The sequence below is a fragment of the Cygnus atratus genome, chromosome 3 (assembly GCF_013377495.2).
Source record: "Cygnus atratus isolate AKBS03 ecotype Queensland, Australia chromosome 3, CAtr_DNAZoo_HiC_assembly, whole genome shotgun sequence".
NCBI lineage: Eukaryota > Metazoa > Chordata > Aves > Anseriformes > Anatidae > Cygnus > Cygnus atratus.
The window spans coordinates 100,187,437-100,214,796 of NC_066364.1; the positions used below are offsets into that span (position 1 = coordinate 100,187,437).

General features: G+C 35.7%; 1 protein-coding gene across 1 annotated transcript in view; it reads left to right on the forward strand.

Moving 5' to 3' along the window:
* GPATCH2 (G-patch domain containing 2) overlaps positions 1-27,360 on the forward strand; it is a 123,300-nt gene that overhangs the window by 74,171 nt on the left and 21,769 nt on the right. Inside the window, exons 6-8 of the mRNA XM_035557975.2 lie at positions 9,194-9,258; positions 11,916-11,955; positions 15,062-15,132. Coding sequence (XP_035413868.1) covers positions 9,194-9,258; positions 11,916-11,955; positions 15,062-15,132 — 176 coding nt within the window. The remainder of the gene's footprint in view (positions 1-9,193; positions 9,259-11,915; positions 11,956-15,061; positions 15,133-27,360) is intronic.

Below are 27,360 nucleotides of genomic sequence, written 5' to 3' on the forward strand. Positions count from 1 at the left end.
TTTTGCAGTGCTCTGAGCTGCTGTTGGAGCAAAGGTGCCACATTTCATACTGAGCATTAGGGATCTCAGAAGAAACTCTCTTAAAGACTCCTTTTTCAGATAGACATTTGGACTTTTCACTTCACCTTCCACTGACCAAATAAGTTGTTTTACATTATATACCAGTACTTACTTTCTCTGGTTTTTCACCCATCTATCTAGTTGATCAAGGGAAAACAGCTGATGTGATCTTTTTGGATTTCAGTAAAGCTTTCGACACAGTTTCCCATAGGATCCTACTTGACAAAATGTCCAGCATTACAGTTAGATAAAAACATCATACGATGGGTGAATAATTGGCTAACAGGTAGGGCTCAAAGGGTTGTGGTAAATGGGGCCACATCAGGCTGCTGGACGGTCACTAGTGGGGTCCCCTAGGGCTCCATTTTAGGGCCAGTCCTTTTTAGTGTTTTCATAAACGATTTGTATGTAGGACTAGAAGGTGTTTTGAGCAAATTTGCTGATGATACTAAACTTGGAGTTGTTGACTCTGTTGAAGGTGGAAAGGCCTTGCAGAGAGATCTGGACAGATTGGAGAGCTGGGCGATCACCAACCACATGAAGTTTAACAAAGGCAAGTGCCAGATCCTGCACCTGGGACGGGGCAGCCTTGGCTATACGTACAGACTGGGCGATGAGACGCTGGAGAGCAGCCCCGCAGAGAGGGATCTGGGGGGTTGTGGTTGACAGCAAGCTGAACATTATCCAGCAGTGTGCCCTGGCAGCCAGGAGGGCCAACCATATCCTGGGGTGCATCAAGCATGGCATTGCTAGTAGGTCGAGGGAAGAGATTGTCCTGCTCTACTCTGTACTTGTGCAGCCTCACCTCGAGTACTGTGTGCAATTCTGGCCACCATAGTACAGAAAGGACATTAAACTGTTGGAGAGTGTCCAGAGGAGGGCTACGAAGATGGTGAAGGGCCTAGAGGGGAAGACGTATGAGAAGCAGCTGAGGTCACTTGGCATGTTCAGCCTGGAAAAGAGGAGGCTGAGGGGAGACCTCATCGCGGCCTTACAGCTTGCTCATGAGGGGAAACGGAGGGGCAGGCGCCGATCTCTTCTCTTTAGTGACCAGTGATAGGACCCGCATGAATGGTGTCAAGCTGTGACAGGGGAGGTTCAGGCTGGATATCAGGAAAAGGTTCTTCACCAAGAGGGTTGTCGCACACTGGAACAGGCTCCCCAGGGACATGGTCATGGCACCAGGCCTGTTGGAGTTTAAGAAGCGTTTGGACTGTGCTCTTAGTCATATGGTCTGAATTTTGGGGTAGACCTGTGTGGTGCCAGGAGTTGGACTCAATGATCCTTGTGGGTCCCTTCCAACTCGGGATATTCTATGATTCTATAACAGCTCCTCCAGTGTTACTGTATTTAAAGCCACCATATATGCAGTAATGTGTATCATTGAGTCATCATCAAGCTTATTCTGTTTCCTATTCTAAAGCATTTTATAGCATGTCTCTTTGGCAAAGATTTAGGACAAAACATGGTCTGTGATGTTTTCCACTACTGTTACCGTTTTAACTAAAACAAACAAAAACCTCACATCCAAGCCACTGACTTTCCAAAAGTCACTTGTTTTAATTTTATAATGAGATAATTTCAAGTGTAGGTTTTGTATAAAAACTATGTAATAGTGTAGATTTACAAAGAAATTCCGTTTTGCTTTTATACCTGATTTAAATTTTCCATCTTACTTTGAAGGAACTGTGTTCAATAGTGAACTTTTCTTTTAATCTTGGATACCTTTTTTTCTTTTCCATCTGTCAGTCACTCAATTGCAAATAAAACTTGAGAAGACAGGTATTTTGAATAGTTACGTAAAAAGACACGTAGAGAAAATTCGAACTGTGAAATTGGTGCAGAGATAGGAGAGTTTGGACATATTCATTGACTCTTAGAAACTTACTGGTTCTCATTTTATCTAGTGTGTGTAGGGTTTTCTGTTTGTTTTGTGAAAACAGTAACACATACAGGGAGATATGTATTAGCTCTAGGGTTAAAGTCCAAGTCTTTTGACCTATTTTTCTTGAGGTTTTTCTGTCTTCTATCACTTGCTTATTTTTTGCAAGCGTAATAGCAATGATCCATTTATTTTTTTGCAATACTTTGTGTTAGAGGTCGATTTTAAAGAATTATAACTGGAGTATCAAGGAACTGGTATAGAAATAACTATTTTGCTAGTGGACCGTGTCTTCATGAAGACCTCGTAGAATAGGGTTTGACTGAACGTCACCTACAGGTAATCTGTACATTAAAGTGATGCTTCTCTGGAATGGTCAGGTGGACCCTTCAGCAAGAGTGTGCTTTTAGAGGGAATAAAAACATAATGGTAACATCAAACCAAGATTATGACAGAGTTTCAACAACGTATGCTGTTAAAGCTGTTTTTATTCTCCTAGTTCTGGCTGTTGCTCCAAGTCAAAGGATTTGCATCTGTGTTTTTTAAAAGCTGTATTTTAAATCCAAAGCTTTGTTTATTATAGCCGCTTTCCTGTGCTTCTAGTGAAGAAGGGCATAAAATGAGCGATAATAAATTGATGCTGAAAAATAATAAGAAATTGTTCCTAACCAGGGCAATAAAACACAGAAAATAGATTTTCTCTATTTCTTCCCTTCATATCGTTTGATTTAATTTCCTGTAAATTGGCAATTACAGATATGTGAATTATAGAAGTGTCATTGTGATGGTGTAGTTTCCACTGCAAAATCCTAGTGTCTAGCACTTTATTTTAATTGCATTTTGTTTTTGGACAACAACTTATTTTGCAGAAACTCCTGCCTTAGAAAACTGGATTTATTTTTGAACTTTTCAAATTGTGTTCATCAAAATAGTGTTTTTAGAGAAAGATACTGTAAATATGTGGACTATCTTCTGGAATTAAAAGATTTGCTTAATAAAAAAAAAAGTGTTGTTTTTGTTTTACATACGTTAGTCTGTAGTTGATCATAGCAGTTAATTTGTAGGGGAGGAGGGAAAGGGCCAGTTGTTTTATATAGAAGAGTGATTGTCTTATCTGTGTAACTAATGGTCAGGGAAATTTTGCTGAAATTTTACTGCTTTTGCCAAAGAGTACATGGGCATAGAAAGAGCTTCTTTGGCACTAGACTTCAACTATTATGGCATAAACTGAAGCTTAGGTGAGACACGTAACACAGTGTTACGCTATCTGATGACCTTTGTTTTTCAAAGGAAGTCATACCCCAATATATGTGTACTTTTTTTTTTTAAAAATAAACTCATACATAGATACATAAAAATCCACCCTTTAATATCATAGTATAATTTGGGTTGGAAGGGACTTCTGAAGGTCATTTTACTCCATCCTCCTGCTCAAAGCAGTGTCAACTATGAGGCAGACCAGGTTGCCCAGGGCTTTTTCCAAGCTGGTCTTGAAAACATCCAGGAGCATAGGCTCCACACCCTCTCCAGGCAACCAGTTCCGTTGTTTGAAAAGAGTTTTATACATAAATGTATATTTTATTATTGGCAAAATAAACTTTCCTTCTAGCCTCACTTGCTGATTTAATGAAATGTTCTTTAAAACTGTAAACAACATTCTTGTTTAACAAAAATGCCTACTTTGAAAATGGAAAACTTCAATAGTTTCAGCTTTTAACTGCAACTTGCTGCCAATTCTATCTCAAATTAGATGATTTTTTCATAGTTCTCAAAATACTTAACAGTACATGGCAAATAACCTCTTCCTTGTTTAGAGAGAATAAAACTGGACTAAGAAAGGACAGTTTGGCTGACTGACCTCTCTGTGCTTTGCTGTAATCTTGTTCTTTCCTGAAATAGGTGAAAGCAGTTGCATTGTCTATTCTGTATCTTTTCTTCCATATTCTTAGCGCTTAAAAACAACAGCTTTTGTACTTAATCTTGTTTCTGCTGAGTGAAGTCTTCTTTCTTTTCCTTCTTTATCTGTTTAGTCCCCCCATCCTTCCATATATCCCTTCTGAAGCTTGCTATATATGGAAAGCTTTCTGAAGTTGGCTATAGACTCTTTAAAATTTTTCCATGTTATTGTGTCCATCCCTATGGGCCGTAATTTCCTAGGCTGAGCATTCTTTGGAAAGCACTCTGAAGGAGTAGGGTGGCTCTGATTTGGACTGCCAGTGTTTCAGGGATGCTGTAAACTCTGTAGCCAATGCCTGGCCTTGTTACTCAAGCAATGGTAAAAAGGACTAGGAGTCAAAAGAAAGTGAGTTCCAAGGATGACCTTAAGTTTTATTCATGTTATACCAACTGCTGATTACAGTATCTCATGCAATGTGTAGCTGAGCCACAGTGCAGATTGCAGTACAGTTGAGCTGTGTGAAGACCCATGATATTTCCTTTGTACTTTTGAAGATCAGTATTGTTCCTCATCCTGTATGATATCATTCCTAGTCATTTGATACATCTAGTAAGTTTTTGAAAAGCTTCTATTCTTAACTGGGGTAAATAGCTAGAAATACTTCCACTTTTTGGATTAGTTATAGCTACCTAAGTTTCATTATGAGTATGATTATGTCCAGCTATGTTATAATGTGACTTGTTGAAATTCAGGTCAGGTCTGTGCCAACGGCTGATGTGTTTGTCCAAGCAGAGAAGCAGATACCTTCAAGTCAATGAAATTGTGGCTACAATAGGGGCGTAGATACTACGTAAATTCTACAAAAGAGGATTTAATTAGCTTGCCTTGAACCTTCATGTAGGTGTACTAAAACAGTGTAAGTCACAACAGTATGCAGCTCTTTTGTACCGCTACAATGGCATGGGCAGACACAATTTATAAGCATGTTCTTTAATTATGTGATCAGTATTCACATAAAGGGGTAAAGAAACGTGAATATTTGCACATAGGAGGAATCCAATAACAAAAAGTTGCCAACAACAGAAGAAGATGAGCACAAAGGACACCCACCAAAATAAAGAAAGATGACCAGTAAGACAAAAGAAAGCAAGGTACCTAGTATTAACAAGACCCCCTCCCTATAGTGGGTTTACGTGGCAAGGTTTTGGTAGCAAGGGGCCATAGGGGTGGCTTCTGTGAGAAGAATCTAGAAACTGCCCCATGTTATTAGGTAAGGGTCCCACTGCTGACCAGAGTTGAGCCAATAAGCAATGTTGATTTGCACATCTGTGAGAGCATATTTAAGACGGGAAAAAAAAAAAGTGCTGCGCCCCACAGCAGCTGGGAGAGTGCGAGGAGTGAGGAACAGCCTTGCAGGCAGCAAGGTCAGTGAAGAAGGAGGGGGAGAGGTGCTCCAGGCGCCGGAGCAGAAGTCCCCTGTGGCCTGTGGTGAGGACCATGGTGAAGCAGGCTGTTCCACCCTGCAGCCCATGGAGTACCACGGTGGAGCAGGATTCCACGCTGCAGCCCATGGAGGAGACCACGGTGAAGCAGGTGGACCTGCACTGATGGAGACTGTGGCCTGTGGAAGACCCCTGTCGGAGCAGATTCTGGGCCGGAGCTGCAGCCCGTGGAGAGAAGACCACACAGGAGCAGGTGACCTGGCAGGAGCTGCTGCCTGTGGGGGATCCAGGTTGGAGCAGTTCGCTCCTGAGGGATGGACCCCGTGGTACGGACCCATATCTGGAGCAGTTCTTGAAGAGCTGCTGCCTGTGGGCAGCCCACGTCGGATCAGTTCAGCAAGGACTGCATCCCGTGGGAGGGACCCCACAGCACAGGGGATGAGAGTGACCGAGAAGGAGCGGCGGAGAAGAAGCGCTATAGACTGACCATAACCCCCATTCCCCCGTTCCCCTGTGCCGCTTGGGGGGAGGAGGTGGAAGAGGGTGGGTTGGGGGAGGGGGGAAGGTGCTTTTGGTTTCTTTCCTTTGTTCCTCACTTGTCTAGCTTGTTAGCAATTAGCAATAAATCTTACTATCTCCCTATGCTGAGTCTGTTTTGCCCGTCACAATAGTTACTGCGCAATCTCCTCGTCCTTATCTCAACTCTTGAGCCCTTTTCATTGTATTTTCTCCACGTTCCTCTTCGAGGAGGGGGAGTGAGAGAGCGGTTGTGGTGGAGCTTGGCCGCCCACCCGAGTAAAACCACCACACTCCCACACTTTTTTTGGAGGGAACAATAGCATAAAATCACCAAATATAAGCAAGGAGAATTTGATGAGAATTTGAGGAAGACATGCGCATTTAATCTCCAGCTCCTCTTGTCAGATGGCTCAATACTTATCAACTTGACCCCTGTGGCTAAGAGCCACCAAGTACCATAGCTATTGGTGCTAACTATGTAGCATCAGCACTGTAATACTATGTGCTCACTGCTACTTTAGCATGGGAGTGTTAAAAGCTAACAGTTCCATGTGTGAAATGAAGACATTTAATACTGTGTAAGAATTGACCATTACCAAGAAGTTTAAAATAGGGCTGATTGGTCAGTCTCCCATCACAGTAATTGATTCCCTGAGATACACACATGCACTCAGACCCATGCACACATTAATTTAATTGCAAAACAAACAAACAAAAAACACTTTTATAAACCTTGAACTGTATTTATTCTTAGTTACTCAGTGGAAAACTATTACTTTAACTCCTGGTTTCTTCTCGTGCACTGGGACGTCTAAATCAACTTTAGATAACTCTGCAATTTTTCTACATCATTGAAGAATCTGTACAGTTGAGCAGGTATTTGTTTAGATATAAGTGTCCTGAATCTGCTGCCTCTTTCCAGAGCAAATGGTTCTCAGTTCTTTGGAGCTTCAGCAGAAGTTTGCAGTAGATTTTTCTAATAGTGAGTTATCAGATCAAGATGACTGATAGTTTTTTGTTTTATTTTGTTTTCCCACCCTAGAGGACAGTTTTGCAAATATGAATTGATTTGCATTACATATTGTGAACGTTAGAATAATCAGCATTCTGTTTTATCTAAAGATCTGTATTTATGCACTATGATCTTAATTTTATAAATATTCTGTGGCTGCTTGGTAATTGAAGCTTTCTAGGGTATATAAGAAAAACCTGAACAGTGTGCTCTGTGATCAGTTGTAACTGTATTCCAAACAAGTTCATATTCTCATATAAATTAGTGGAAAAATATATTTGTGTTTTATATATTATTTTTAAACTGGCAATTTATCAAGTGCTTTTTCTGGGAATTTCAATGCTTATTAAATTTCAGATTATGTATTTTGAGTAAGCTGGAAACTTAAACTTGTTTCCATAAGTATGGCTGCAGGTAAACAACCAATTTTAGTCCAGAAAATAGCTTTTGCTTCTGTCAACATGTTGTTTATTTTCTCCCTGAGATAAAAAGTTCAGTTTTCTGATATTTGTACCGAGATAAAGTCTGTAAACAAGATTAATATAGTGTGGAAAAGGTTGTCAGCAGCCCTGGCAAAGGAAATAAGTTGCCTGTACACAGAACATACTGTAAACTGAATAAAAGTGTCAGGTCCACCATGAGATAATGTGATCATGAACCTCTAACAAAGCATGACATAGGCACAGTCGGCTTTTCTTATAGCCATAGTGTAGAAAATGGATTACTGTATTCCAGGGATACCACTGGAATAGCATGAAAACCTCATTTTGAGATTAATGCAGGATGTAACTCTTGAGAGCTGAGCTATATGTTTACCTATATTGTTAAAGTAACAGTTCTGTTATTAATCTTAAAATTCAGAAATTGCATATTAAACTACTTAATCGTATTTTTAGGCCTGTCTTAGTGAAATCATGTTTCTTGCTCTAATTATTAGATGAATGATAACGTTGTAAACATTGCATAAACTTTGGTCACCGATTTATTGTTACCACGTGGGTATGTTCAGCCTCAGTCTGTCTAGTAAAACAATAAACTGCAAATGCTGGTAAAGCACTAGGTGCTGCCCCCCCATATGTGTTCTGTGCTCAAGAGAATCCTCGAGACAGCAAAATTATGTAGTTGCCCTGATTTCCTCTACTGGGGATTTATATGCTTGCAATAAGGTGCTACCAGTTCTTTTGAATCACCACCAGCTAGAAAAATGACAGTACTTGAGAGTTCCTTGATTTGGCCCCTTGTGACAGCATTTTTAAGGTCAAAGAAACAGAATTTAATCAAATATTTTGAAGCCATGGAGCTTTTAATTTTTTTACCAAGTGTTCTTTGAAAGTTTTCCAGATTTGGAGCTCCAACTGCCCTGGCTTTTCATAAGATTAGATGAGTAGAGATTGTTTTTTTCTTTAAAAGTTGAACGCATTGTTCTTTTAATAAAGCGTAGGCTGTTTTTATCTGTGAATCTTTTTCTTATGTACTTTTGGCAAGTCTGAGCCATATAAACGTATTATTGTTGAATTTTTGTGGCCTTCTTTCAAAACTGGCAGAACGTCTGACTTCTTTCCCACCTCTGGTCATCTTCTGCACACAAAACTATGTCCAAGCAACTGAAAATCTGTTCCTGCATTCTTTCCAGCAGGAATTCTGCTCTGTTTCTTCAAGCATGAGTTTCGTTAGGAGGTCCCTAATCCTACTTTTACCTATCTACATGTGCAGACAAATTAGTTCTATTAAGCAGATTATAAAAATAAAGCTGTTTGCATATTTGAATAATACCAGAATATTATCATCTACACATTACAGCAAAAGTCTGCATGTGTTGTCATGAATTCTTAAGATCATGTTTAGATTGAACAAATTATGTTATTTTGGTTTCAGTGTATATAGGAGACTAGACAGGGACTACAGTATAGTGTGGTAAAAATCATTTTATCTTTGCTTTTTATTCTATATCAAATAGTTTCAAACCTTTGTGTTGGGAATGCAAAGGCTATGTGGGAGTGGTTTTGTTAGCATGTTAAATATAATTTTTCAAAACATGCAACTTTCATTTTTCAGAGAGTAAGTGCTTCGGGAGTTTTGAAAAGTACCTTAGGCCCCAGACATCTGTGAATGTATGATATCTGATCACAATTAGACTTAAAAGACCTAAAGTAAATCCTGCACAGCACCTTTTTGCACTCAGATTTTACTTTTAAAAAAAAAAAAAAAGCAGATATTGCTAATTGCATTTGCAAAATAGAGACAGTACATTAGATATACAGTGTTTAGTACTTGCAGTGTGATTCCTTAATAAACATTCTCTATGTTCATGTGCTGCCCTGTAATTCAAAGACAACTTTTTTTTTTTTTTTTTTTTTTTTTTACCTATTTTTCTCTTTTAGATACCTCCAGGACCAGGTGGTAGCAGGAAAACGGTTCACTTGTCCCAGGATTCTCTTCACCATGAGTGAGTATTGGTGATGGGACTTACAACTCTTTTTATTACTGTTTGCATTTACAGTGGTACCACTTTCCCAAAGCAACATTCTACAACTGTACAAATGTGATAAGGGATCCTCAGCTCAGTTACATAATGGTCTTTATTTAATAATATTTATAATCCTTTGTAATTCATTTTATATTTCTTAATGAAACATGAAGTTCAGTGCTTTGTAAATGTGTTTTTATTAACCTGCTCACTGTATGCTCTTCTAAAAAGCAGCACCCTTCAGTGCTCTGAAATAAGTTAGATATCAAATGTAATGGGTTGTTTAAAAAGACTTACTTTTATTTTTCTCCAAATTAAAGGATTTCAGAAATTCCAGACTTGAATAAATGAAAATAAAAAAGCCTCACATTCTTGAATCTTAAACATGGTATATCATTTGAGGAAGAAGGTTATCATGAATTCCACGAGAAGATACTAGTTATTCAGAAATATGTAAATAGGGAATGTCATTCAGTTTATTTAGGCACTCCAGTGTGCAATCAATGTGAACTGTTATTCTGTCTAGCTGACAACATTAGCAGCATTATTTCTTGGTAATCTCTTGTATAATTGTGGTAAGAAGATGCAAGTTTCCTTTATTTTCCAAATCATACACCTAAAACACAGGCACAGATGATTAGGAAATAATGTATTTTGGGATACACACACCGCATAACTTGCTAATGTGCATGTTGACTAAAGAGGTTGTGATTTCAAAAGTTATTTCTACCCTAAAGTAATTCAACTAATATTTTTAGTTTTCACTTTTTGTTCATTTTATTAAAACAAGTAAATAACACTAATTTCAGTGAATAGCCAAAATTATAAAGATGTGTGACATAAAGATTCATCTCTCATTACAAGGGTTATTACTCTTTATGAAGTTTTTTTTAATGTCTAAATGTGAACCACATTGAAAAAATATAGCACAGCAGTTTCAGTAGAAATAAGTGGCACTAATTTTTCAGTCTGTAATCCACTGATTAGCCACAAACTGGCAGAGTGTTTGTGAAGAAGGATGATTCTACACATACCCCAGTCTGCTGCTCCTCCTTGAACATTTGCTTTTGACAATCAGCTACAAGTATTTTAGATGTAACCCATTATAATTCTTCGCTTCATTAGCTTTCTTAAGATATTGTCTGGATGTCTGTGACCTTTTTTGGGGGGTCACTAAGAAATGTTACTTTTTTTATTTTATTTCATCCACTCAAAGTTGTGTGTGCGTGAAATCTCTGTTTTTTTTCAGTTGTTATTTTACAACGAAAGTTGAACTATTCAGTGCAGTGGTGAGCGTGTTTCATATCCAGTATATTAATGCTTACTTATTTTTATCTCGAAGTATGCTTTCAACTTTAATACTGTCATTCTGATTTCATTTCCCACTTATTTTCTTTAATCATCTTAAAAGTAGGAAAAGGATTTAGCAGTGTGTAGGTTTCAGGGACAACTGCTCTTGTATGGTGATGTACTCGCAATACAGGATTGAGAGGGTGGACTGATGATCAGCAAAGAACTTTTCAGATTTGTGATTAAAAAAAAAAAAAGCTCAGTAATTTAGATCAGGCAATTCCATGAACTTTGCTTCTTCTCAAAGTTTACTTGTTAAACTAAACGTTTTAGTGTCATTAGGTAGCTTCTCTAGTATGTTGTGGGGAAAAAAAATGGGAGTATTCAATTTAACAACTCACAAAAAAGTGTGACCCAGGTTAAGCTTATAAACTTTGTTTACACTTTTAGAGGAGCCATACAATCATAATTGCAGATAATGTGATGGTCTTTTTGTGCATTATTATAATGGATGGAATTATTTTATCCTTTACCCAAAACCTGTTGCTTACTTACAGGAGTAAAGTATAGGTACTATATATAATTTCAGATCCCCTTTCTTTGATTTTTTTTCCTTCTCCTCTTTATTTTGCAAGTGTCAAGATTTGCCCATGAGTTTGTATAATGCTTGCTACAGCTACATACAGATGTTAATTCAGCTCTTGAGATCAAAGTCTGTATGCGAACCGAAATTAATATTCTTTTACTTCTATTGAAGAAAAAGTCAAAAAGTCATGTTGTGAATTCTTGTCCCTCCATATCAACCCCTTGGTCCAAATTTTCATCTCTGTGAAATAAGGCTGCTAATAGCTAAAATTATGCAATTATATGTAGATATAAATACACTGAATCTACTGACTTTGAATGTCACTTTAGATTCAGACTCAGACCTCAGTTAGTAAAGTAATGCAACAATTACCACATAGTCCACAGTATATAAAAATCTTTCTAGCTATAATCATTAAAAAGTAACACCAGGATTAAAGATAGGATTATTTTTATTTATAGCACGTGCATTATACTATATTAAAATATAATCATTTATATATTACTTTAGCTTCTCTGACAAAATATAATTACCTATAAAGCCAGTGGCTACTCAGAAGTGACATTTGTAGTGCATTCTTTCAAAACTGTAACAGACTTTGAGCATTCAATAAAAATATCCCATTAAAATAAAGCATAGCCCAAGGCTGTATTTTCCTGGCAGACAATAAAATACCCAAAAGCACGCACAGACTGGTCATATGACAGCATGTGCTTTGTTAGTTATATTGTTAAACCTGTCTTTTCTTTTTCTTCCACAGCCATTGGTTTAGCCCTGGGGCTAGGAAGGAACATAGCCAGGTAAGAACTGCTTTGATCAAAAACAGTTTACTTGAGATGTATTAAGGAATTTAACTAACTGTAATCCAGAGGTAGCAGGCTAATATTTTAAGAAATGATGAGCAAAACAAGTATAATTCCATATTTCCTTGTAAGAAAATTTATTATCAGTGGTGCATTTCAAAAAGACCTTTAGGTAATTAAAAATCTTGAATCAGTAACTTAATAGCAGTTGTTTCCTTGAGTTTTGACAGGTTAAATGAAAAATCTCTTATTGCATTTGGTTGTTTTTTGTTGTTGTTGTTGTTTTTTAACTTTATTTTGTTAATCGAAATATCTCTAAATATTGTATTTCTCAAAACGCTGCAAAGCAAAATGTTTGACTCGCAAAATTGGGAAATACAGAACAGGGACAAGAGTGGGCAGGCTTCTACGGGATGATCTTCAATTCCATTTTTCTAGATTTCATTGATTAAAAAGACTACAGCACTCAAAAAGGAGCTGTTAAATTTCCATAATTTCTAGCCAAGCAGAGTGTCACGATGCAGATACTGTGTGAGGAAAAGCTACAGGTTTGCTTCCTGAGCCTCTGCAGTGTAGTCCCTAAGAGGCACAAGACTAGGGATGTGCTCAAAGGAATATGAAGGCATGTTTATATTTGATCGGTAACATAACACCTTAATTCTTTAGCTTGTTTTCAGACATGGAGAAATACTTTTCTTTACAGATGGTTGTAAGGTCCAACCAGAATATATTGTCTAAGAACTTAAAACTGTGAAAATAAATCTGTTTTTATAGTTAATATCAAATGTCCAGTAAAAGTAACTGAATATATCAGCAATGCACCAAAGACTGTGGTTCCATGGTACATTTTTCAGTTGGTAAAAGTTGTTATAACACAGTTTATTTGATTAGATCTGTGCCAATTCAGTAGTACATTTACAAATTTAAATAATTTGAAACATCAAAAGGAAGTAAGATGCATAAACTCTTTCAAAAGATTCATCTTGGAATGATCCATCATGAACACTTGTAACTCCACTAAGTCAGAGTTTAATCAGCATGTTCACTTTCCCATCCCCCACTCTTCTTTTAAACTCCAGCAAAAGCTAAATCTCTGAACGTTATTTTACTTGCTCAGAACTGTCAGAGTGGAAAAAAAAACACAGTACAGTTTAGCTGTAACTTGAGAACTTCTGACATGTTGCAGTAGGCTGACTGACACTTATTTAACATCTAAACAGACAGCTTTATGTGATTCACATTTAACTGGCATCATTTTGGAACATATTTCCTGGTAGAAGAAATGCAGTAAAAATAAAATTTTAAATATGAGCATGCTTCATCTTGGGGTATCTTTATCCTATTCCTGAAATGCTATAAGTAGTCAAATTTACTAGATTAAAATGAGTTTGAGTGTGTTTTTTGTTTGTTTGTTTGTTTGTTTTTAAGTGGGTTTTCTAACGTATTGGTTGTCTTTCTTAACAGAGTATCATCTTTTCTCAGTTAATAGTTGCTTTAATTTTAAATTTTACAAGTTTATTTTGCACTACCTAAGAGATGTGGTTTCAGAGATTGTCTTAAGTTCACTCTGTTCATAACTTAGACTGAATTCACTTCATGAATTCTGAAGTAAAGCTTAAGTCATCAAATCATGTATGTGCTACTGGTGCATAATTTTTTTAGACCAGTAAAAGAAATGAGAATGATGTTGCAATGTAATTATGATAATTTTGACAGCCTACAGAATTCTCACTAAAGTTGTGAAGATCCATACCGTATATGTGTTTAATACTTTCTATTTAAATTTATTTCTGAAATTAAAATTATTACATTTGCACACAAGTTGTTAACGTCTCGCAGGTGATCTGTATTTTTACATGCCATAATTGCAATTTACTTACCAGAGAGTGCTGATAATAATAAAACTGTTCTCCTTAGCCTCATCATGAGACAGACATACACTGTATGATAGTCATACCGGTAAAACATGTGGCTACATTTAAATACGAATTGCAATTGCCCTGATTTGTTGACTCTAAGAAAGTGAAAAATGTATTTTGCAATAATGTATCAAAATAAAGTGTCTTTATATGTCCTTTGCCATTAAAAATAAGAGTGTACTAGTTTACTGCATCTGAAAATTGAATAGCTGAAATGACAAGGAGCACTCCCTATACAACAAGCAAGCTGGAAAAAGTTGTGAAAAAAATTAATCAAGCATAATTTTTAAATAGGTGTAGTTTTTTTGGAGTTCGTACCCATGCACAAGATTAAGATATGGTTGGCCAAATCATAAAGTTCATAACTTCCTAGTTTCTAATGGACTTTTAAATGTGTTTCTTTGGATATTAGATCCATTTATCTGCAGTCAGTTTTGAAACAATATTTTATTTTATACTTCATTCAATATATGATTAATATGATTTCTCTGCTGCAACTTTTTGCCTTTTTTGCTGTTACTGCCACTTTACCCATCTTGACAAATGTCACAATGCTGGAAATAGACTTCTGAATATTGGAGATACTCTGAATGAAAAGTCTTCTTTTATTTATCTAAAAAGGAGTAAATCAAAGATTGTTCCAGAAGTTCAGTCAGTATTATAATTAAGTGACTTCTTCATTATCCCTGCTTCACTACTATCGTGGGAAGTTTTAATAATGTGGTTCTGTTGCTTCTGCAGCTTTCAAATTGTAAAAGCTCCTGAGGCTTAGAAGAGTTTACAACTGTTTCATAATTGCTTAGATACAAACACCAACCTCAATATTTTTTGAGTGTTCCCCAACACTTTTTATTTTGAAAATTTGAGTGTGAAAATTATAAAATTTTTCACATAAGTTAAATGTGACATTGTGAATGGGCTTCTAATGTGCTTTTAGAATGCTTAATGGTTTTCATTTTCAAGTACTTAGTAATTTGTAATTGGTAGATATTTGTGGATGTATCTTGCAATCTTAGTTACTACTGTAAAATTTTATTAGGTTTCTATCACTTTTAGAGTCTAGGGTAAAACCATTATTGAAAGATTACTCAAAAGACAGGAAAGAGTGGCATTGTCAGGGTAACATTTCTGAAAAGCAAATAGAGGCATTGTTTGTGAAACTGTTCTGAACATTTTTTGAATAGCTTCAACTCTTGCGAGACAACCGATCGGACAGAGGACACAAGAAGAACAGCTCTGTAAAAACAGCTAGCAGGTAAGTTAATGTTGCAGCTCTCATTAAAACTGTTTTTGCAGTTGTTGATTTATTAACTCTCAAATTTTTGTATTAGAAAAGACATCATTCTTTTGGGGTATTCTCCATTTTCCTTCTGCTCTTGTTATTTACTTTAAACAATCTCAGTTATATAGCATAATCTTTGTATTACATACATATATATATATATTAGACTTTACTTGAATCTTTATCCAGTTATACTTGTTAAACTCAATCTCTTTAGTAAACATCAGAATTAAATGGATACCAAAACAAGTTTTGTGCTTCTGGCATGTAAGTTAAGTATTGAAAATGTATGAAATTACCATTATGCATGCATGCTTTTGATATCAAGAAGATAAGTCAAATACTGTAACACTTGAATTGTTCTTATATCATGTTTTGACAACAAAAATCTCATTGTGAAGACTTATTGAAACAAATCTAGTATATCTTCCAGCTTGCTTCCTCCCCTTAAAAAAACAAAGAAGTTAAACACTGAACTGGTAGGCAGTAGTCTAGGAGTCATAGATGTTTTTGTGTTGTGTTTTGTGGTTTTTTTTGTGTGTTACCTGCTGAATTTATTCTGCCAAATACTATTTTAACTCTAGTATTTTCAAAAAATGAGAAATTATGAAAATGTTCCCCTTGCCATGCATAGTACCTTACACAATTTTTATGTTGTTCTGCAAACCTGATGTCATGATACCAAATGACTTGTTTTGAAAAACTATAACAGATTTGTTTTATAATAAAATACTATGGTTTTGAGTGAGACTATGAACTTGTCTTTCAAGCATTTGCCTTTTAGTATATATGTGGTCATAGTGAAATTAGTTTTTTCATATGATTAAATAATTGCTTTGATGAATAGCCGGAAAGTTAGATCAATGGTTCCTTCAAAAATATGCGTAATAAGTATGAATCTATTTCATTGTAGACAAGTTCTGGTTACACACTTTAAAATGTTGTTTTTGCAAGTGCTGGTAATTCATCTTCAGAAATAAATGCTGTCTCTTAAGAAAAAAAACTTTGAAAAGTTTTGCATACATTTTCTGGGAAGCACTTTGTCACATTGTATTTTTGTTCGGAATATTGGTAGTCCCCTTTAGATAAGAATTTTCATTGTAAGTACATACTTACTATCAAGCTGTTTACACAAAATTGAGATAGTGGATATAAAATGAGCATTAAGAAGCATGTTATATTTAAAGTCTTTTAAAGGTCACTGTTATTTATGCCAGAGCACTGTGGAACAGTGTCTGAGGCATTCAAAATCACAACTCCTGTATGTTTTTTGTTTGTTTGTTTGTTTGTTTGTTTTCTGGCCATTGAAGCTCTTGCAAAGTGATTGGTACCTTCAAAAGCAGTTAGAATAGAGATTTTTTTTTTAAATGGCATTAAATGCTTGGAATGATCTTCACCCTCTCTTCATGTCCAAATCATCAGCAGGTTAGTAGACTGCTATCCAGATAAGTATCTGTCAGGGTAGCATAAAAAGCAAAAAGATTTTAAGCAAATCCAAGACTGAAGACTGTTGTTTTCTGTAAAATATCTGTAGTATTCTTAAACTAAGACTTACATAAACCATGATTACAATATACATAACACCACAGTATTTTATAATATGATAGTATGTTTAAAAAAAACCAAGGTCATCTGCTCACTTATCCTGGCACCATCATCTCTATTTTCAAAGGTATTTTCCTCTGGGTTGTCACCAGGTTATTTCACAATAATTATTTGTGTTTTTGCAGAAAACCATCATTTTCTCTGCCTACCATAGAAACTTTGTCAGCTCTTGGGAATGACTTTAAAAAGTAGTTCTCAGGCTTTTATGGCAATGATATTTTTTACAGTCTGACTGCTGTCTTTGAATATCAAGTAATTATTTATAAGATATATATTGAACAAATTTTAACACACTTTCAACAGTTCAACTACTGAAAATAAGAATTTAATTTGCATCACATGCAACCGTATTTTCTGTCAGGCCAATAACATTTCTAGTGACTACCTTCTTCCTACAATTTAGATGTTCGTTAACCTAATATTTCACTTTTTATCAAAAGCTGTTCTGACCAAAATAGAGATTGAGTTTCAGATGTATCGGAACATCACATGACAAATACATACTTTATATCCTCATGTGTTCATAGTACCTATCCCCACTCAATTCAAGACAGTTTCTCTGGTATTTCTTTACTTATAAATTAAATTCTTAACATTAAGTGACATATGTAAGATTTATCTGTGGTTAATGTTCAAGGTTGTTTGTGTTAAAACTTAATTTTAAGCTGTCACTTGTACCTTAAGGGTTAATCTTAGTTTCACCAGTCTAGACAGAGAAAGAAAATATTTTTGCATAATGAAGTACCTAACAGAAGTTACTGTTTTAATAGCAAATATTGTTCACAGTTAATAAAATGGTGAGCTCCACCTTAGTTGCAAGTAAGCATTTCCATTGTTGTGTACAGAATCTTAAAATGGAAATCTGTCATTTAGAATTTGCCTGTGTCCAAATACTTTGAAAACCACTGAACTACGATGATACCAATCAAGTGTCACAAGGTCACACTAGAGCAAATTTTCACTTCCTTCCGAATTAAATAACCTTGCCGCAAATCTTTCACAATTGCATTGTTCTGTATTCATAGCAGTTAAATCTTTTGCTGAATGCGAGTGTTTACTCGCACCTGAAGGTCTGAAGCATTCTAAAATTGACTCTAGATTAGTTGATGTTTTAAACTATTACAGTAGTTGCACTGAGATGAGTAACCTCTTTAAAAAGAGGCAGAGAAGTAGTAGTGGCTGTGACCTTATATGTCTTGCTTTTCTATTGGTAAATGTGGTGATAGGATAACAGCAGTGGGATAAGTATTGGAAATTCTATAGAATGATTATACTTACCCAGAATATAGTTTAATCTGATTCTCCTACCGCAGGACTGAATTTCTCTGGCTATTTATTTAAATAGTTGTCACATAACTGTATTTCTAGTGGAGGGACTGCATCTTTTCTTTTCCTGTTCTGAAAGACATCATCTCTTTTTTTTCATATGTATGTGTGTTTTTATGCTTGCCTTGATTTTATTTTATTTTTTTACCCCTTTTGGATGAGTGAACACAGTTCTTGTCTCAGCATGTACACAATATGTAAATACCTACGTTATGTTAGATCAGTGACTTGTGGAATAGTTTATTCTGTAAATACATCAGAAAGGTGTGGAGTTCTAAACACTGCAGTGGTCTGCAGCTGCCTCTTTATAATGGAGTAACGCTGAATACTTTCTGAGTAAAATTTACCATACTGGGTTGCTTGTATTAGGTTTCTTCTGTGAAAATTAATAATTATGAGCCAATCCTATGCAAATTAATACCAAGATTTATTACTGGAATGATAATTTGATTGTTGAGAACTGCTGATAAGGCTACTGATGAACAAAATGTTAAGGAGGGACAGTCCTGCACCACAAAACTTAGAACCTAGGTAGATTATATGATGCTGATACAATTCAACATGTGATCTTCTGTATTTGACACATTATAACATACATATCTATTTATGATACCTTTACAGATAAGTTTTAATCTACAAGTACTTTTGCCATTGATTAGTTAAATTCTATACACAGTGCTACAGATTACTGGTTTAAAGCTGTTTTTTCCTTCTACAAAGCCTTGAAAAAGTTCTCTGTTTAAATTATCTCTTTGCATTAGGACAGGAACAGTCACCTCCTATAGCCTGCTGCACTGCTTGAAGGTGCTAATTCTCTTAATTTTGCTTGTTTTCATCCTCTACTCTTTTGCCAGTAAAGTTTTTTTGTCTGCATTTTTTAATGTGCTTTGGGCAAAACCAGCCCGGTAAGCTCAATTCACCTATTTAAATTAAATTGGCTGGTTTTGTACAAACCATATTAGGGAATGCTCACATGATTTCTTCCTCCGGCAGAGCTGTGGAGATGATAATCTCCAGCAGATGTGTGATAACAAATAGCTTGGGATAGTAATGTCTTCATCTGGCGCAGTTGTTAGCAGACCAAATGTCTGTCTGTAGCCCGAGGCTGTGGGCAAACAATTGAACATGATTGAGTTATGGTGAGTTAACAAGTTGTTGCTTGGCAGCTGAACTGCCATAGCTGATCGTGTGCTCATTGTTTGCACGCTCCCATCATGAGGAGAAACACATTTTCTTAAGTCACCTTTGTAAAGTTTTATAAAAATAAGTTCTACCTAAAGGAAGATTCCCCAGGGCTAAGAACATGCGTTTGGTCAGCTGTGGAGACAGAGTTGAACCATATTTTGCTAAGCTGCTATAGCATCGTTATATTGAACATCTGATTATCCTGCTAAGGAGTTAGAGGACCTCTGTCACACAGTTGTCTGTGTGTCTCTTAAGCTATTATGTATTTGTCTTCAAAATATCCCTATAAAGTTAGGAAGTACTTTTATTCTCGCTTGACGGACTAACCAGAGTACTTAAGCAACTTAATACTTTGCCTTTGGTTATACAGTCAATGCCATAACTAGTTATTTTTTGCTATAATCTAGAAACATTTCAGATTGGGAAAACAGCAGACTACTGAGTAAGTTAAACCTGTACAATTGTACAATTATTTCCTTTACTGTACATAATGGTCTTGTTCCATATTTCTTTTTGCAGTGTGTACCTGTTAAGTATTGCTAATTACTTTATCTACGTATGTTTTTTTCTTATTGTACTTTAAGTAGAATTTATGACACACACATGATTGGAGAAAGAATGAGAAGAAAATACTGCCCAAACTTTTACTGTTTGCCAGTTTTTTGGTCATATCTTGATAATTCCATGTTGGCTTTCCACACTCAAATGTTCCCTCAGTGATCTTTAAAAGGCAAAAAGCTATTTGTAATTCTTATATAGCTCAGTCCTGGCTTGAAAGTAGGCTAAGTCATACTTGCAGAAGTGATTTGGAGGTGGTATAGAATTATACAAGTTAAGTTTAAACTAGGTAGCTGATGCTGTGCTAACAATTTTATCAGTGTAGTGGCAACTCAGGATAGACTACTTATGGCTGCAAAGTAAACCATAACGTGAGGTGGAACCTTAATATTTATTTAAAAATCAACAGAGGCACCTACTGAGCAATTACTATAATGTGCAAGGAGGATGGCGAGCCATTCTTCCAACGGTCACTTGTGGTTCTTTTCTGAGATGGCAAGAATTCCTTGAAGCCTGCTCTTGCCATAGTAAACAGCCCAGGCTGAAATACAGGTCTTTGTACATGTGAGACCTTCTGGAAAGGAGACTGAAGTAGTTCAAGAAGTGTTATGTAAAGGAAATGTCTGATGCTACTAAATAGTGATAAGCGTCAATTAAACAGAATATTAATTATGACTTCCACAGGTTTTCTGCAACTGCTTCCCTCCTTTTCTTAGTTGTTCTCGATCCAGTTTAATTATGTCTTGTAAAAGATGATGTCTCTCAAGAACACGTTTGTGATTTTTACTTTTTATGACTAACAGTATTCTCTTAAAGAAAGTGCCTAGAAGAAAAATGACAAGAGAGCTGATGAGAGCTTTTCAAAAGTGTATTATTGCTGTGGTTAAAAATATGTATTTCAGCCTTCCCCAGTTTGGAAGGGAAACCCTTATTTGTACATTTGTATAGCACTTGTTCATTTTCATCTGATGATGCAGATACAGTATGTTTTTAAACAGATGTGACAAATAGTATTACAGCTGCTCTTTATTTGATCTTCTAAAGAGACGAAGATGTGCAAGGATTCTGTCTGCTCCCTCTTTCCCACCGTGTCATCTGTTGTTTGGGAAAGAGTCCTAATTTGCAGCAGATACAAAACTATTTGTCGTGTTGCAGGTTTGCCAAAATTAAATGAAACCATTAATTACTACATTTTTTGAGCAGCTGTTAATAGATTGGAATAAGAAAACTGTACATTAGACTACTGGTTAATTACAAGAACTGTAATTGTTTAATGTGGCTTTTGTGGAATGAAATTACAATACCAGAGGAGGTAAATTCAGCCAGGTTTTTTTTTTTTTTATTATTATTTTAAATTAAACATGAAGAAGTGCACATAGTTACATTATAATAAAACTAAGGAATGCGTAGCTGTTTTATTAGGTGATTCACTTTTGCTATCACATGAACATATTCCCAACAAAAATACTTTAAAAGGTAATATTTAAACATGCCTTTTAATTTAAATGTACAGCTATTAAAGGTAGTGAGTTAATATCTTGTAACCCCAAAGCTAATAATGCAGGAGATTCAGATACAACATTAAAATCCAAATGTGTTTACATCATTAGAAATTAACTACTAAGCAGTTTTATCTCCTCTTTGGAGTGCCATGAAGCAGTAACTCTACAGTTATGATTCATGTTTAATAGTATTTGCAGTTCCAGATTAAATTATGTGAATGTTTGAGGACACGTTGCTTTCTTCCCTTGCCGTCACCCTCAGGGACAATGTTATTCTGTCGGTTTCCTCTTTGAGAAGAGACAGTGCCATTTTGGAAGAGGGCAATTCCTCTTCGAGTTTTCTGCACTATGGCCTTATTTTTTTAAGGTTGTGAAAAGACTTTCCTTTGTAGACAGGGGAGAGAGCAGTTTGATTGCTATTTCAAAATGTAGTCAGTATGTGGTGCTTTGAAGAGATTTAATTGTACAGAAATATTTCTTTATTGGTTTATGGATAGATTTAAAATATCAATAAATAAAATTGACGTTAATCAGTAATTGTCTTAAAAGTATCATACCATTTTAACTCAGCCCCTATGAGTACATTTCCAGAAGTAGCAGAAGATTTGAAGAGACCATACTTTGTTTTTAAAAGTATGTTCTTTCATGTGCTCTGAGTGGTTTCATTGCATCTGTAATGCAAAACTAAATTTTAACTACAAAACCACAAGCAGAATTTCATTGTTACTATACTAAAAGCTAATATACTTTATAATATTGTACATAAATAGGCTTCTAAATGGTATTTATTTTTTTCATTTAAAATTGAATTGCAAATATACATGAATGTATGAACTAACAGTAAGTCAATTAGTCCCGATTAAAAAATAAAAATTAAAAAAAATAGAGAGAGTGAACCTCCAGAAATGCTGTAGCTCTGGATCTTCCTTATGTACAATCTGGATTGAATTTTGCCCTGGATGAACTGACAGCAAATTTCTAACTTTCAAATACCTGCATTTCAGCAAGATATGCTTGTTTCCCACACCTGTGTGGTTTTTTTGTTTGTTTGTTTGTGCAACTTGCTTCAGTTCGTGCTCCAAAACTCAAGCTTTACTTGTCTCAGTTCACTTGTTAAAATGCTAATGGCATATGGATAAAGTTCATTTGGGCTTCAGAGGAGCTAAGACCCTTCCTGCTATTTAAGGTCAGTGCAGGAGCAATGCACAGGAACTTGTGCTGTAGTTCTGCAAACTGTTTAGTCTGTTGTTAAGCAACATTGCAATCAAAAGAGGCCATTTTGTGTTCTGTTTTTCCAGCACTCATTTGTCCCCACATGAACATACATGCAGTCATAGAACGACTCATGCTGGGAAAATGATTTCTACTAGGATCATCCAAAAATTTGGATCCTCTCTGATTACCCATACAGGCACACAGAAGCTGTATACCACTAATGTAAAGATAAATAGCCATGCATTAAGGAAGGGTGGGATTGCATCTTTCTGTTCTTACTGTAAATTAAACTGTGTAAGTTTTACATCGAGTTTCTGTTGATCTTGGAGGGATCCCTGGGTCTCATATATATAAAGCAGCAGCCACTGGTGCACACGGATTCAAATTCTGAGCAACAGGTGTGGGCATACTGACTTCTGTTCAGACTGGGGTTTTAACTAAGGAGAGAAGGAGTGGTGAAGAAAATATAATTAGCTTGTTTCATATTTTATAGAATTTCCATGTTTATTTTCTTTAATATTTTGAAACTGATCATTATAATTAATAATCATTAATATTAATCATTAATAATCATTAATAATAATTCATTAATAATACATTTATATACATATATAATAATACATTTATATACATTTATATACATATATACATCATTAATAATACATTTCAGCCTATCTGGAAACTGTTGTTCAGTAACTGTTGTAGCCAAAAGGAAGAAATAGATGGTATTCAGCATGCTGATTTTTGGATTTTGTGTTGCTAAGGCTTCTGTTACTTGATTTTTATTTTTTTTTCCCAGAAGTGTTAATACCACCAATTAATACAGAGCAGGAGGAGATAAGTCAATGTTTCTAACTTTCTCCTACCTCCTCTTCTTTGTTATTAGAAAGCCAGATTTTGCATTTGCTCCTACACATGCAGACCCCTTATACTTGGTGGGGTTTCATGACAGTTGCTAAGCTGAGTGGGTACAGAGTGTTAGGAAGCATAATTAGCTTAATGTTCAGTGTCAGCTTTTGTTGTCTTTTGTTTTTTCCCCTCCTCTCTCCATGCACACAATTATATATTTGATTATCATAATATTGTCAGATTTTTAAGTGCTATCTTGGCCAGACAATCAGATTGTTTAAAGAGTTGTTTGTCAAGCATAGTATTAAAAATATGGAAGTAGAAGAACTGAGGAGAATGGAGCTGGGGTTCAGCTTTAGAGTTGTTTTCTTGGAACCAGTTGAAAGGTAGTAGGTTAACAACCGACTGTATTGTTTGTAATATGACAAAAAGCGTCTCGATCACTGGTCTAGATCTAGGTCTGAATGGCCAACTGAACATCATTACGTCGTGCTGGCTTTTTACTTGCATGAATTGAATTCCTGGTCTCTCACAGTGGACCAAATGCAATCCAGTTGTCCATGCTTGCTCACCTTCTCCACACAGAGGCAAAGAAGGAAATTGGCATAAAAGTTGAGTGCTTTCAACCATATATTTCCCTTGTTCCATTTTTAAGTTACTATATCAGATGTTTGTGATGGATTTTTACACTGTCACTTCATGTTCTCTACCTGCTCTAAAAGAGAATTTTGAATGTGGTACTAATGGTTGCAATGTTTTAACTTAACATTATATGAATATAATCCATAACTGTAGGTAAGACATGTTTTGCAAGTCTTTTCAGCAACATATATTTTTCTTGTACTGACTATATTTAGTGAATGTCATACTTAGTAAACAAATATGTATTCAGAAATACCTGGAATAAACAGTGTAGCTGAGTAAGTTATCTAGTCCTTCTGTGGAAGTATCTGTTCAAAGCCATGGTTGTTGCTCAAGTCAAAAAGATGTTTTCCAAGTCATTTCAGAGATAGATCAGGACCCATATCTTTTGGATATTAACAATGTTGTCACAAGATGAAGAGAGAACAAAACCATGTTTGCTTTAGAATTTGTAGAACAATATTGCCCTGTTACAGAATGGTATTATATTACCACAACCTGTTTCCTAACTACATTTCCTAATTACACAAATGTCAGCATTCCTATTTTTTATCAGGGGTTCTTCAATTCAAAATAATACTGGAACGTCCTGTCATAAATATTTTGAAATATTCTGATATAAATATTCATTTCCTCTCTTGAAAATGTGAAATCATGTGATCTGTTGAAGAAAGCTGTAGTTTTAGCTATTTAATTTTTAACAGAAGTGGATTTTTTGATTTTATTCCCTCAGTGTTCCTTGGTGACTTGTTCGTACACCAAGATACTGGTTTGGATTTGCCTTTGTGTAATTCATATACTTTCGATCAATTCCAACTCATGCCCAATTATATTACACTAAATTAACATAATTCAACAGATGTTGATATTTAAATGTTTTCTGGCATTCACATCTTGGACAGCTGTCTTAGAGCTTGGGGAAAAGGCAAACATTTAGAGTTAAATGCTGAACATATGCTTAAATTACTAATTAGAAACAAGAAAAAACAATGCATTATCCTTTCTGAGGGCAGTAGGCCTCTAATAGAGAACAAAATTTTAGAGACTCTTGATTCACAAAGTACAAGTGACTTGAGATTAGGTGTCACAACATTTGTAGTGGTGTAAATTTTTATTTTCCATTGTTTGCTATGTCTGTGTAGACTTGCAGAGTTAGATAAATCTTGGACTACTTGTATGACACTTAGAAATGCTGAAAAAGATAGCACAAAGGAAGATATTAGGATACAGTATTTGGTGATGAGATAATCTCATGAGGGCAGAAGGAAATTGTATTTTGCTCATTCATAATAGGGTTGCACTAGGACTTTCCATAAAACAGGTATGTCACCCTTATGTTTAAAGTTATGTTGTGAACAGATTGGCTTAGTATGAAAAGAGTTTGACAGAGTTGCATTGTTTTATCACATCTGTTTAAAATTTAGTGAAAGGAAAATACAGTGCATAGCTCTTGTAGTTAATGTAATATTTTTCACACTTGTGGAGGCAGATGCTGCAATCTGTTCTATAGATGATATCATTCTTTAGACAAGTTTGAAGAAATGTTCAGTGTTTGTAAAGGAAGTAGAGGAATCAAGTGTGGCACTGATTTCACGTGAATGGTGTCTGAGAAAGTGATACCAAGAAGAAATACATATTCATCTCCATAACCATTAAAAATTAATGTTTATGCTGCAAATGATGTTTATTTCATTGTTATTTTGCCAATTCTTTAGCACTGAATAAAGTTTCTGTAAAAACTTTTAACATATTTTGCAGACAAGACTAATTTGCAGCAGTATTGGTCTACTGCTCCTAGCCAAGAGAGAAGTAGAGGGGGAGGAGTGTTCTTTCTACAACCTCCAGGAAGTTAGCTTAAGGGAATGTGTATAAATTTGTGAACGATGTCACATATTAAAAACAAAATCAAGCAAATGGGAGATATTTAAGTTTCTGATTTCCAGGAATCTGTTTCCTGGTGCTGAATATAATCAATACAGATTTTGCAAGTTCCATAAAAGCCATGAAATCCTTCTAATGCACCGGAAGAGTATAATGGAGGTAGAGGATAGACCACGGGTATACTCGGAGCATATGATCTCAGCCATCCCATTACCAAATGTATTTTTTCTGGAAGATGGATTAACTGAAGAATTGTTCACCAAGAATGCAGCTGTAATGCAGCTTTAGTGTAGACTGTGGTGACCATTCTGGCACTTAATACATTGTGCCCAGAATGCCACCAGGCACACATGCATGTGATGTTTCCATGATAAACAACAAAATAGATTTCAGATGTTGGTTTGACCTTAAGTGAGGTAAATTTGTACTGAGTAACATTTATCTCAAATACTTTTAACAGAACATTACTGGACTGTTTTTCAAGATTGCTGTGTATCGTTACACTAAGATCTGGAGTCCTAAGCTTCATTGTTGAATGAACATTATATTGTTCATTCTTATTTGTTGTCATTTAATCCATGGAAATGACCTCACAGTAGTGTCCTGCACATCTACTTGAACTGCACCTGCACTGTAGGATGTAGGTACCATCTTCGGTACAGACAAGGAGCGCTCCATCCATGTAATTGCTCATGGGGCACATGTTACTACAGGGTTACTGTTCTCTGAGCATTCACATGGAGACCAGGGGCTGTGCTCACGTTTTGACCAACCTGTGTGCTACATGGGAAAGAGGAGATTCAAGACTTACAAGTAAATCTTCCCTTATAAATTTCCCTCACCATTGTTTTTCATATTCTTTTCCTCAAAAGCAAATGTGCCTTTCTTATTTCAGTGTTATATTATGAAATCGTCATGCGTTATTTCCGTGGTTATACTGAGGTACATGCTAGTGGCAAAGCTTAGAATTATTGGTTAATCTTAGGGTAATACACATCATCTTCACAGATTTACAACACCAATTGCCTAGTTTGTATATTTGACAGTGCAGGAAGGTGAGTGGTAACTTTTGGTCCATACTTCTGGAGACTTAGTCAAAAGGAAGTGTAGAAGTTTTTGCTCAACATATCTAATTAGCTAGTAGTGTGATTGGACATTTAGTAAGACATACATAGTAGTTTTTAAATTGTATTTACATCTAAACTGATGATAAACTGTTCTATGGACTTGGGTGGTCTTGAGTTAAAGAGTTAAAAATGCATCCAAGTTCTGTTTAAGCAGTGCCGATACATGTGCTTCCACTGGCCATCACATACAGCACTGTCTGCATTTTAAGCTATGTAATAAATGAGAGTCTGTGCTACAGGTCCATTCTGTGTAAGAATTTGAGATCCTTTTCAGTGTTATTTTCATGCTGAAGATACTTGAGTATTTGGAG